This window comes from Exophiala xenobiotica, assembly GCF_000835505.1.
Source record: "Exophiala xenobiotica strain CBS 118157 unplaced genomic scaffold supercont1.2, whole genome shotgun sequence".
Taxonomy (NCBI): domain Eukaryota; kingdom Fungi; phylum Ascomycota; class Eurotiomycetes; order Chaetothyriales; family Herpotrichiellaceae; genus Exophiala; species Exophiala xenobiotica.
In genome coordinates this window covers 316,199-327,210 of record NW_013562493.1, presented here as the reverse complement: position 1 = coordinate 327,210, position 11,012 = coordinate 316,199, and the positions used below count along the sequence as shown (strand labels likewise).

Here is an 11,012-nt window from a genome sequence, read left to right as displayed (position 1 = left end):
AAGTCGCGAACTCGAATGACGTTGGCTCTCCGTGTCCCCGGCTTGATTCCAGGCGCGAAGTTTTGCTTGGTCTCGAACACAGGTAATAAAGATCTCTCTGCCCTCGCCTTAGTCTTATATAAATCACATCAACCCCTTTGCGTCCCTGGTCCCTCATCACGGTACCTGAACCGTCTTACACTCCTCTCCAAAGAGCTGATATCAATTGGCTGTCATTCATTCCCTCCTTGCAAACAGAATGCGTCGACTACTTGAAATCAGTTTCCTGTCTCAGGGCCTGCTTGCGGCTGCATCACCACTGACACGCCGACTATCATCCAACGATACATTTTCTCTGTACGCATACGGAAACAATATTGGGGGTCTCCCAATTCTATACTCGAACGGTAAGTTACTCCTTATAAATCTACTCTGTCTAGCGGGAATTCACACGAACTCCGCTGACTATTTTCGGCAGGTCTCGCCTACATTGGAAACGATTCCTCCTTGAATTCCTCGTTCCAAAGCCCATATTGTGAGCCCCAAAAAGTCAAGCCCTACAAGGGCAACCTGAGAACGAAAACGAACAGTTCCTAACATCCAGCTTTTTCTAAATATAGTCACAAAGTCTTCCTCCAACACCACACTCATCGCGAACCCCAACACCACGCTGTCTTCCAACGCCAGTTGGAGCTCACAGATCTTCGCCGTACCAGCAACAGGCTCAACTGGCCAGGTCAGCTTCGTGGCTGACACATCTTCCGATGCTGTCGTGACTTCGGGCTTTTTCTTCTACGGGCACGTCGCAATGTTGTTGACTTCTTCGGGGAATGTGGAGTCTCTGTTCTTCGCGCAGGACACCGACACCGACGGTCTATGGAAATTGATGTGGAACATGACAGCCGCGGATGGCAGTCTCGTTCCACTCACGCTAAAGAACTCTGCTCCTCCACGGATTAGGATGGTCTCTTCTGTGCAAAATAAGCTGTAGATAGTACTCAATAGGAATTTTGCTTCATCGGACGTTAAGGGTCAATGTCACAATAGGGATCCTTCCGTATGGGAACAGTGGTGACTGCCATTCAACCCTTTGTAAATCTTCACATGAGCATTGTCGGGAGGGTCCTGGCGAGCAGGGCATGCATACGGCGTAGTTTCTGTTTTCAGGTACAGGCGATGCGAGAACAAAGACACAGGGCATTCCTCGAGTTATTGGATCGATCAGCTTCGGGGAACACTGGTCGGGCAGGAACCTTGAAACAGCCAATGCTGCAATAGCATTTTTCCCCAGAATGATGACCAGTATTAGAAAGGCAACTTTGTACTCTGATATTGACAATCGTTATGTGATGCGTGCTTGCTTGCTTTTGGTTTTCGTAATGTACAGGCCATCTTATGGATGTTCGGTTTCAGTCTCCAATGATCCCTCCTCTCGCAACACGCTAGGCTTCTGCTTCGCCAGACAGCATGTGCGCGTCGTCCTCATCCACGGCACTCGCCACTTCGTCTTCCACGATAAACAAGCCATCGGACTTCTGCCATCCCACTGACTCTTGCTGATCCAAAGAGGTATCACCACGGCTATTGCTACCTTCGTTTGACGATTCCGAAGTCCTCGCAGATTCCCAATCCTTCAGCAAAGGCGTCCCCGCAGGCATGATCTCGACCTTGGTGATCCTCCAAAATATCCAGTATACAGCACCAAGACCGAGGATGCCAAGCGCCGTCGCAGGGTACGCATAATATGCGAAGCTCTTGTTGCCTTGCTTCTCGCCTGGGTTGATCCATGGGAATATGAGCAGGAGGGAATTGCTGGCCAGAAAGATGATCGTGTGCAGCCGTCGTGCAGGACAAGGGCTCTGCCATCGCTCTCGTGGGGATGACTGCAGGTATAACAGCCCGCCAGCAACTGCCACAGAGAGCACGGAGACTGGGTAGCCGCCGATCTCAACAAGAAAAGTGTATATCTCTCCTGGAGGTGGTAGGATAATGACGAGAACACTGACGAGCCAATGCAGGAAGAGTCCAGGGCCAGGAGCCCCGGTAGCGGTCTTGCTGCGCCAGAATCTTGAGAATGGAAGGAGACCTTGCGAGCCAAGCTCTTGGTTCACTCGAGCTTGGGCGAAAGACGTGGCTGCAATGTTTCCAAATGCTGAGACGATGATGAAACAAGGGAGGATTCTCTCGCCCCAGAACGGACCGAAGATGTTACGGAGGAAGTGGCTGGCAACGACGACGCCTGAAGAGCGAAAGTCGTCCTTCTCGACTGCACAGAAGTAGGCGACATTGGCCAGGATATATCCTATCGATGCGAGGGTGAGAGCGATGGGGCCTGCGAGTTTGATCGTTGATATTGGATTTCGTACTTCGGAGATGACCTGGTTTGCCGTGTTGTAGCCACGGAAGCAGTACAACACCTGCAGTAGAGCTGTAGCGTAGTTGTATGGTTTGGAGCTCGTGCCGGCCCAAATTGAAGTGAAGTTTTCCTGGGCGATGGAAGTGATGGCGGAAGGGTCCGTGACTGGGAAGACCCGACCAACACTGGCAAGACCGCTGAGGATAACGGCTGCCAGGATCAGCATCTTCGCCACGCCTAGCACGTTGATGATACCAAGGCCCATCGCTGGTGATCGTGCGTGAATGAAACATGCCAGCGAGATGACGGAGACCGCAACACCCCGTACGTTCCAGATATTGGGTTGAATGCCCAGTGCTGACACTGCGTAGTTGCCGAGGATGATACAATTTGGCGTACTGAAGCCCAACAGAACAACATACGCCATGAACATGCACGTGGCAAGCATTTGAGGTCGGCGGAAGATTCGCTCAAGGTAGACCCTCTCGCCGCCCGATCGAGGAATAGCCGTGCCTAGGTCGAGGTAAACAGACATTCCACAGAAGGAGATGATAGCTCCGACGACCCAGACGAGGAGAGTCATTCCAACGGATCCGACTTCCGAGAATATTGAGGACGGCACTGAGTATACTCCAACCCCGATCGTCTTGCCCAGAATGAGGTTGATGGCGGAGAAGGTCGTAAGGTGATTTTCCTGGGTAACATGTCTTGATTGCCCAATCAAGCTTGGGGTTATTGATAAAGCACTTCTGGGAAGGAAGCTGTCTCCATCCTGAGCCCGGCACATCGACGACAAGTGTAAAGACTCGGCCCTGAGGTTAGGGGGCCTCGAGAGCCTTTCCTTCTTGAACCGGCCATGCTGAGAGAATGAGGCGGCTTTGGAAGATAGAGAAAAGGTAATACCTGACGGAAGGATGGGACAGATGTCTTCCTCCTCTGCAGAGGGCCGACGTTCAGCGTACGTCGAAGTCGAGGTCGATGTTGAGTCGCGATTATATGGAATTCTCGGAGTGCGAACGATCCGTGGAGTGACAGGCGGACAAGACTCGAAGGAAGGAGATAACAAAGCAGTCGTAACACTGTTGGTCAAGCTCTCGCCCAAGCATCTTGGGCGTTCCATGTTGAGCAAGAAACGTGCTCAACCGAGTCTTAACTTGCTCAATCTCGAGATCTCGCTCGCTTGCCGCACTGCCAAGTCGTCTCGGGGAGGGATACGTCGAGTCTACCGAGATTTCGAGAATATAAAAATATAGCAAGCATCCAGAATATTGATATTGGTTCTGGAGCTCGAGCACCGCTGAGAAAGACATGAACAGAGGCTTTTGGCAAGAAACGAGAGGCAGAAATAGAGAAATCGCTCATAAGGGTGTGAAGTGAAGCGTGCAGGGCGATGGCCCCGTCCCCAAGCACTTACCTGCTTTCAATGCGTACTCCGTACACCGAAAGCGTCTCCTCTTTCTTTTGCGATCCCCCAGGAGTTCTAGGCGACTGTTTGATTGAGACAGCATCATATGGATCATCTCACACTGTTTTGCTTCGATGAGTGGCGGTTTGCGTACTTTCGGACAGAGATGAAACCGTTTAATGGTGATCCGGAGTCTTCGGGGGTTACACCTCAGCCAAGCGACTGACTGTCCAAGCCATGATCGGCGCTACCATCCCATTTTACAACCAAGCCAACTGCTAAGCGTGGACTCGGGGTGTTTTGCAGGGGTTTGTTACGCCTAGTGAGCCCCGAGAGCCCCATCATGGGCCTCCTGACTGTGGAAGACTCAAGGAGTGGTGAAGACTGGGGCCCATGATGGGCCCTAGGGGAAAGCTGGTGCATGCTGTTGTGCAGGCCCTCGTGCGACACCGCGCATACACCATACATGGCAGGTTGAAATCATAGGCATCTCTGTATTTGGCCATCAGTTTCCACAGGACCAGCTCGAACAGTAGCGAAAAATGCAAGAGGCTATGGGCACCCAATGGGGAGAAAATGCCTGGTGGCAAATGAACAAGAAATCAACTCTAATCGTTCGAGAAAATCCGCCGGTCTGGTTGCGATTCGAATTGATTGCCTCGTCTGATCGATTCAAACCGTGAATCCCATTCCCATCGACTGGTTCCCTCAGAGGCAGCGGGAGCTGTGAGACCAGCCGAGAACATCGACACCTGCACCCAACCGCCTGAGATTTTTCTCACTGACACTGCCGGTGCGACGGCCTGCAAAAGCATTCATTCCCGTAGTCTAGATCGGACGATCCAGGTCCATCCTAACAGCTGGACACCGTGGTATTACTCCTCCAAACTCCGTCGCTATGCTATGCCAAATGCTACTCGAACAGAAAAGCCCACTCCTAGCCGCCTTTAGTGTATGAGCATCTCGTTGTCTTCATCAGTGGCATTCTATGCCTTCCCAGCTTCTCCAGATGGCCCTGCATCCTCATCCTCGAAAACCTCAAAGCGCAGGACCTGCTGCTTTTTGATCGGAATCTCTCTAGGTTCATGTGTTTCTGCACTGGTCGTTTGAGTCTCTGGAATTTCAGCAGCCACGTCGAATCCCGCGTCTGCCTTTTCCGGCTCAAATTCCGATGCCTCTGCGTGCCTCATCCTCTTGCGCCGACCATGTATAGCTTCAGCGTCTGGGATCGTCCGCTCCCGAATGATTTGGAGGCCTGGACTTTCTGCTCTCGAAACGTTGGGTTCGGCATAGCTTTGAGCACCAGTGAGGAAATCGGTCGACGCGCTCGCCGATCTGGCCCGCCGTTTCCGGTGGGTTTGGTCGGAACTGGTTTGCTGCCTCTCGTTCGAATCCCATGCGCAATTCTCGCGTCGAAGGTGCTCGGCTAATTCACCCGGACTCGAATGCGAGAAGGCCTTTGGTTGAGGATCTTTGGGCCGCGAGCCGGTGAACGGTGATGCTTGGATTTGCACAACAATTTTTGAAGACTCGTCACTACATACTGGACGGGAGGCTGCTTGATGTCTTGATCCGGTAGATTTGGGCGCGGCGATCTGTTCAGCCGCCAGGTCACCCACGGCTTGATCACTGGGGTTTCCTTCATCTGCGTGCGAGACCACGTCTCGGGCACCAGCTGGTTCCTTGGAGCGCTTAGTCAGACGTTCGACTTTGGCAGCCTGACTGTGCTCAGCTTGAGCAGCATCGTCAGCGTCGGTCGAGTTTCGAGCATCGTGTAGGCTGTGCAATCTCAGTCTTGCTTCTTCGACCTCTTTCTTTGTCGGCGGAACTGGGTGGACTGATTGCGACACCGAGCTTTTCTTTCTCTCTATCATGATACTTCCCACTTCCGGGATCTCCATCTCCGATTCTTCCTGTTCTTGTCGTCGATGAAGCTCGAGTAGTAGATCTCGCAACCTCATCCTTAACTTGTGTCCTTGGATCCTCTCGGGCCATTGGTGCGTGTTATCCTCTCGCTGGAGGATATTGTACACAAATCTGTCGGGATCTGCAACAAATTGCTCAAGATACATACACAGGTACAGTCCGCAATCGCTAAAATTGCTTTGTGTAGGAATCTCCTTGGCTGTCATTCCTCGAAGTTGGCCAGAGTCAATGTCCAGATTCTTTTTATCCTTGGCTTCCGCAACCACGTATTGTCTGATAATGGAGCACGTAGCGGAACGCGGAGTGCCAAGGGAGTCGAGCGTGATAATGACAGGCTTGTCAGTCTCGTATTTGCGTAATGGTCGGACGCTCTTTCGTCGACCCGGACTCTTTTTGGATCGGACCTTGGTCTGAAGTTGGCGATTTCCCTCGTGGTCACTGATGGACAGTTCGGCCAACGATTTCTGCGTCTCTTCTGTAGGGGCGTCTGATGTCATGCCGACGTCCTCGCTAGGCTGTTCGGATCCATCACGGCCTTCCGAATGACGGAGACCCTGTTGGGCAGCCTTTTCCTGGTCAGGTAGAAAGTAGGGCAAGTTGCAAATGATGACAAGATACCAGTGAAAGTTTTCATTGACAGGGACAACCACAAAATCGCGCTTAAAGAGATCGACGGCCTTTGTCCACTTGTTGACGCCTTCGTAATTGATGCCTCTCTTCCCCCGAGGGGTTTTGGTCAAGGTTTCAAAGAAGTACGTATTGAAGAAGTGGATTCTTTCAACCGACTCGGGATGTGCCTTGCCGAGCTGGGTCTGCAGGTAATGCACGAAAAAGGATATCAGGTTGTCGTTGAGGTACTCCTCGTGGCCCAGGCGGCTAAGGTCCTCGAAAGGCACGCTTCCAGATCTTTTGTCATTGATTTGATACACCAGATCGTTCTTCCAGGGGTCTCCTAGTATGTCAAGATCTGCCAACTTAGTCTGATTCTGACGGTCTTCTGGACTTCGTTCACTTGTGCTTTTTTTGCGTGGTTCCTGCGATCGTGTGACTCTCCTCAAAGGATTAGCATCTTGGTGCACCTTCCTGGAAGTCTCAGCATCTGGCGAAGACCGGAGTCGGTTAGAGCTATTAGGGCGTTGCCCAGATTTTTGAAGACCTCCTCGTTCAGCACCAGAAACGACTGTACGTTGTATCGGACCTGAGTGAGGCGCATCCAACCTATCTACGAGGCGGGCACGCTTCTCCGCTGTGTTTGCTTTTGTAGGCGGCGACGTCTTCGAACTGGAAATGCGCTGTTCTGCGGTTCGTGGAAGGACAAGAGTTCGCTTTTTGGTCTTTTCCTGGAGCTCACGAGCGATAATCTCCTTGGTACGTGATAATGCACGTTCCATCCAGGCACTGACTCGGTCAGTGGCCATCTCCTCAAAGGATGCAATCGGACTTACTCTTCTTTTGGGAAGACCTTCGGTATTGAGACAAGTGTCTGCAGCGACCTTACGAAATGCCATGCTGGCTTCTGTGACTCAAACCTGAGATACACCTTCGAGTCGTTTTTGTCACTACGCGAAAGGTCGAGACCGACGATACCACACTCGCTTCCATGCTTGATCTCGATGATCTTTTCCAAATGCAAAGGGCGGGCCACAGGGTCGTTTCCAAGCGCCTCCAGGTCAGTATTTATCGAAAGTTCCTTTCTCTGCTCATCGATCTGCAGAACATAAATGGAGTCGGTTTGTAAGTTGGGATAAGCGAGCTCCAGTAGTTTGTAGGATTCCAAGCCCTGAGTTTGTCGCTTGCTCCGAGTCTTTTTGGGATGGGTGATAGTCGTACTCCGATCGCTTCCAAGTATTAGATGGGTGAATTCTGTTGCGCGCACATTCTGAAGACTCTTTCCAGATCGGGCCGCAGACTGTGCACGAGTCTGCGGCGTTTCCATCTGAAGTGCATCTGGACTCTCCTGCTCCAGAGCTTTGCGGCGACTCTGCTTCCGTGCTTCTTGGTTCGGCACTGATGGAGTTCCCGGCTTGCCGAAGTAGGGAGAAGCGACGGCAACTGATGAGGCCTGATCAAGACGCCCTGGCGAAGAGCTTCCCAGCATCTGATCTTTCGCAGCCTTTCTCAACTTGGCTGAAGTTTTAGTGAACTCACTTTCGTCATTTGGGGAGGGATCATCGATCGGGCTTTGCGGTAGCTGAGGAGCGCCTTGAACTTGCTCCACAGGTCTACGATAGCCTCGAAGTGGTTCACCATTCCCTCCTTTTTTGTATGTGGGGCTAAGTCTCAGCTCGTCGGCAGAGTCGTCCGCTGGCTGGCTGTCATCAAGACTGATTGCGTTCGTAATGGTGTTCCCTTCTTCCTGTGGACCTTCAGTCCTGCGCCGCTTGTTGGGATGGCTGCGATCATTGTCCTGAAACCGTTCATACACTGAGAACTCGTGGTTCTGGGGAAGTCGCTCCGGGTGAGTTGTGGACGAAATGTGGCCAGATCGTGCCGGTGGACGTGGATCTTCCAAAGTGTTTATTGGTCGGAGGCCAGACCTCAGCTGCAAGCACGTCAGAGATGAGATGTGACAGAAACGATAGGGACGTACCGCAGCAGAGGATCTCATCATCGGATCTCGTACAGTCGTAGGACCAGGTTGACGTTTGCTAGAGCCATGATCAGCTTGCTGATTGTGGGAACAAAACTGGGAGATGTACGTCAATCCACCCAGCAGCCTGAACTCTTCACTCGAGATTGATCTTCTCCGGCGTCTCAAGTCCAGCTTTTCACTTGTTGGGACAGTGAAATAGTCGGCCATGTGTTCTCCGCGAGTGTCTCTGGTCGAGGATGGGCTGTGGTTAAGGGTGGGTGGTGTTTCGTGGCGCGACTTCGAGATACGGGGATGACGTTCGACGACCAATTCCTCTTCATCATCTTCAATCTGTACACAGGAAGTTGTCAGTGATTCGCGGTCCAATTTGCTACACCTGTGGCAAAGAGTAGTTGACTACTCACGGGTATTGGATCACTTTGCACATTGTCATTGTCCCTCACATATATCCTCACGTTCTTAGTGAGATACTTTCGCGTAGGCTGCTCGGGCATCTGAGCCCTTCGTGTTCGCAGTTGTGAGGCATGGGAGTGGGAGATAGTCGTTGGGTGGCTGTCTTCTTGGGACGATCGTTTTCTGGAGTTCAGTAAAGTACGCACGCTGTTCCGGGCAACCTCATGCCAGTGGTTGAGCATCTGTTAGGTCCCAGACATCGCTGGAGGGGCCTCAAACTACGCCGAGTGACATCAATTGTAGCAAAGGGCCTTCGTAACGGCTGCGAACGCGTGGGTTATGGTGGAAGGTGAAAGTCCCCGCATGCAGCCAATATTTAAATCGAGGCTGAACCCTATGGAATTTGTGGCTACGTCAACCGAGAAAATACATATGCAATCATAGCACATTCACTGACAGAATTACGAAAGTACTCCCAACATTTCAAGTTCATCGACGAAGGATGCATTGGTTTGGTCAAGTCTCCCTTGCGGGACTCGTATCCAGGAATTATTTGCAGTGGTTCTACAGGTGGGATATGATCCCTATACTATGAGGCAGGGGCCTTCCCTCTGCTCTTCTCAGACTCGTCGTGTAACGTGGGCCGCCGCCGTGGCATGTCCCCAGCATGACCCGAAGTAGCATTAACCTTCTGCTGTCTAGCCTCATCCAGGGCGGAACGCTGGGCTATGCTGTCATCGTGGCTCTTCCATACGATATTGGTGTCGGCTGGGAAAGCGAGTATACGTTTGATGGTCTCGCTGCACATTGTCAGTAACAAGCCTAGTTCGAGGAAGCAGTATTTCGACATACCGGATCTTGATGTTCCTTCCGCCGTCAATCTTGGTCCAAACACTGAGAACATCTTCGCCGCTGCGGACGCTGAGCACTGCTCCGCAGACCTCATCCCCAGCCTCCATGAACTGATCGCCAATCATGGCCAACAGCAGATCTTCCCAATATCGATCAGCAACGCCCTTTTTGAGCCTCACAATCCACTTCCCGCCCTTCTTGTTGGCTTCGTCCTCCCATACAGGACGGATGCCATCCTTGAATATATGGTAGTCGGACACAGCCGGCAGAAGAGACGGTCGCTTCAAGTGCGAATATATCGTCCAGAAGCTTTCTACCGAGCCAATGGTGGCGAGCTTCTGGGTGGATTTTTCGTAGTCTGAAAATTTGTTCGCTGGGGGTCTGTAGAACAGGTTCCAAGCATTCCTCAATTGGTGGCCTGGCTGCGCCGCTGGTGATGTTGAGAAACCCCCGGCCCTTTCGGCCTCTGATCCTTCCGCTGGTGTTTCTGCGTCCTTCTCTTTCTTCTCGCGGGATGTGAAGTCGAAACCGCCACTAGTTCCTGGGGTCTTTGGCGTCTTCGCAGAGCCAAAGGAAGCAAAGGCACCACTTCCCAAACCAAAGGCAGACGATGCGCTCGCCGAGGGGGATTTCGTGGCGGCCGGGGAGAGTGCGTTGAATGGATTTGTTTTGCCGTGTGAAGAAGTATCGCCAAAGCGTCTACTTGTGTATGATCGCGGAGAGTCTATCTTGTTGCCATCCTTCCCCTCATGATCTCTCATAGACAACGAAAGCTTCCCAGTACTAAGGCACAGTCAGTATGATGTTGCAATTTACGGAGGTCCGCACAGACTTTGAGCGCCTAGTCCACAAATTTGCGTTTTCCATGAGCGGATCAAAAAGGGTGTTGGGAGGTCTTCAAGGGCAGCCAGCAACGCTCGAAGGCGCAGTTTGGCACTCCGTTACAGCAATAACGAATGTGTCACTGGTTGGTGGGCGTAGGCAGAAGATATGAGGTAAAGGAATCAAACGGCGGAACCGGGATTCGAGCGGTTGCCGTTGGAGGATGACTGCCAATATCGACGCAGGTGCTACAAAGAAGAAAATATGTTGTACATATGGCAGATGTAGTATTCGGTACAAATCAATTTGAGAAGTTAAACAGGTAGAATACTAAGTGGAAGATTGAAAAGCGCAGGTGGTGCAAGTCGACGTGTTTGGAGGGTGAAGATGAAGAGCCCTTGCAGCGGGAAAAGGCGCCTAGGCCAATTGTATCGCTTGCAGCAACCCCCAGCTCGCCGCTTTTACCTGGCTATTGGCTGCCGAGTTGACTAGACCAGATTTGTTCTAGGCCCACGATCCAGGAACAATGAAAACTTCGGCCTCGTCTTCCTTGCTTGCTTTTTCCTCTTTTACCAGACACCCAACTCAAATCATCGTCAGCTGGAAGAATATCGTGAAGCTGGTGATTCCGATGAGAGTGTCGAGATTGATCATCATCGAGTCCGCATCTAAAACCATCATCACGA

The 11,012-nt window shown here is 51.8% G+C and overlaps 4 protein-coding genes across 5 annotated transcripts; 1 reads left to right on the top strand and 3 right to left on the bottom strand.

Annotated features, from left to right (window-relative positions):
- Positions 1–238: 238 nt before the first annotated feature.
- Positions 239–970, top strand: PV05_02297 (uncharacterized protein; the record flags this gene model as incomplete). Its single annotated transcript, XM_013462865.1, has 3 exons — positions 239–386; positions 458–514; positions 570–970. 3 exons carry the CDS (start codon positions 239–241, stop codon positions 968–970), a joined length of 606 nt encoding a protein of 201 aa, XP_013318319.1.
- On the bottom strand, positions 771–3,455 carry PV05_02296 (uncharacterized protein; the record flags this gene model as incomplete). Its single annotated transcript, XM_013462864.1, has 1 exon — positions 771–3,455. The coding sequence occupies one exon, from the start codon at positions 3,453–3,455 to the stop codon at positions 1,422–1,424; it is 2,034 nt and encodes a 677-aa protein (XP_013318318.1). The 3' UTR covers positions 771–1,421.
- Positions 3,456–4,335: 880 nt separating this feature from the next.
- PV05_02295 lies at positions 4,336–8,982 on the bottom strand. 2 transcript variants are annotated; one of them, XM_013462862.1, is made up of 5 exons: positions 8,664–8,982; positions 8,366–8,589; positions 8,257–8,314; positions 7,112–8,208; positions 4,336–7,064 (listed from the first exon to the last, which is right to left on the bottom strand). In XM_013462862.1, exons 1-5 carry the CDS (start codon positions 8,892–8,894, stop codon positions 4,727–4,729), a joined length of 3,948 nt encoding a protein of 1,315 aa, XP_013318316.1. In that variant the 5' UTR covers positions 8,895–8,982; the 3' UTR covers positions 4,336–4,726. The 2 variants fall into 2 exon arrangements, with proteins under 2 accessions (XP_013318316.1, XP_013318317.1); XM_013462863.1 differs by having other exon boundaries at positions 7,112–8,314.
- A 161-nt stretch (positions 8,983–9,143) lies between these two features.
- On the bottom strand, positions 9,144–10,698 carry PV05_02294 (uncharacterized protein). The gene is made up of 3 exons (XM_013462861.1): positions 10,337–10,698; positions 9,505–10,287; positions 9,144–9,452 (listed from the first exon to the last, which is right to left on the bottom strand). The coding sequence occupies exons 1-3, from the start codon at positions 10,369–10,371 to the stop codon at positions 9,242–9,244; spliced, it is 1,029 nt and encodes a 342-aa protein (XP_013318315.1). The 5' UTR covers positions 10,372–10,698; the 3' UTR covers positions 9,144–9,241.
- Between the last annotated feature and the right edge of the window lie 314 nt (positions 10,699–11,012).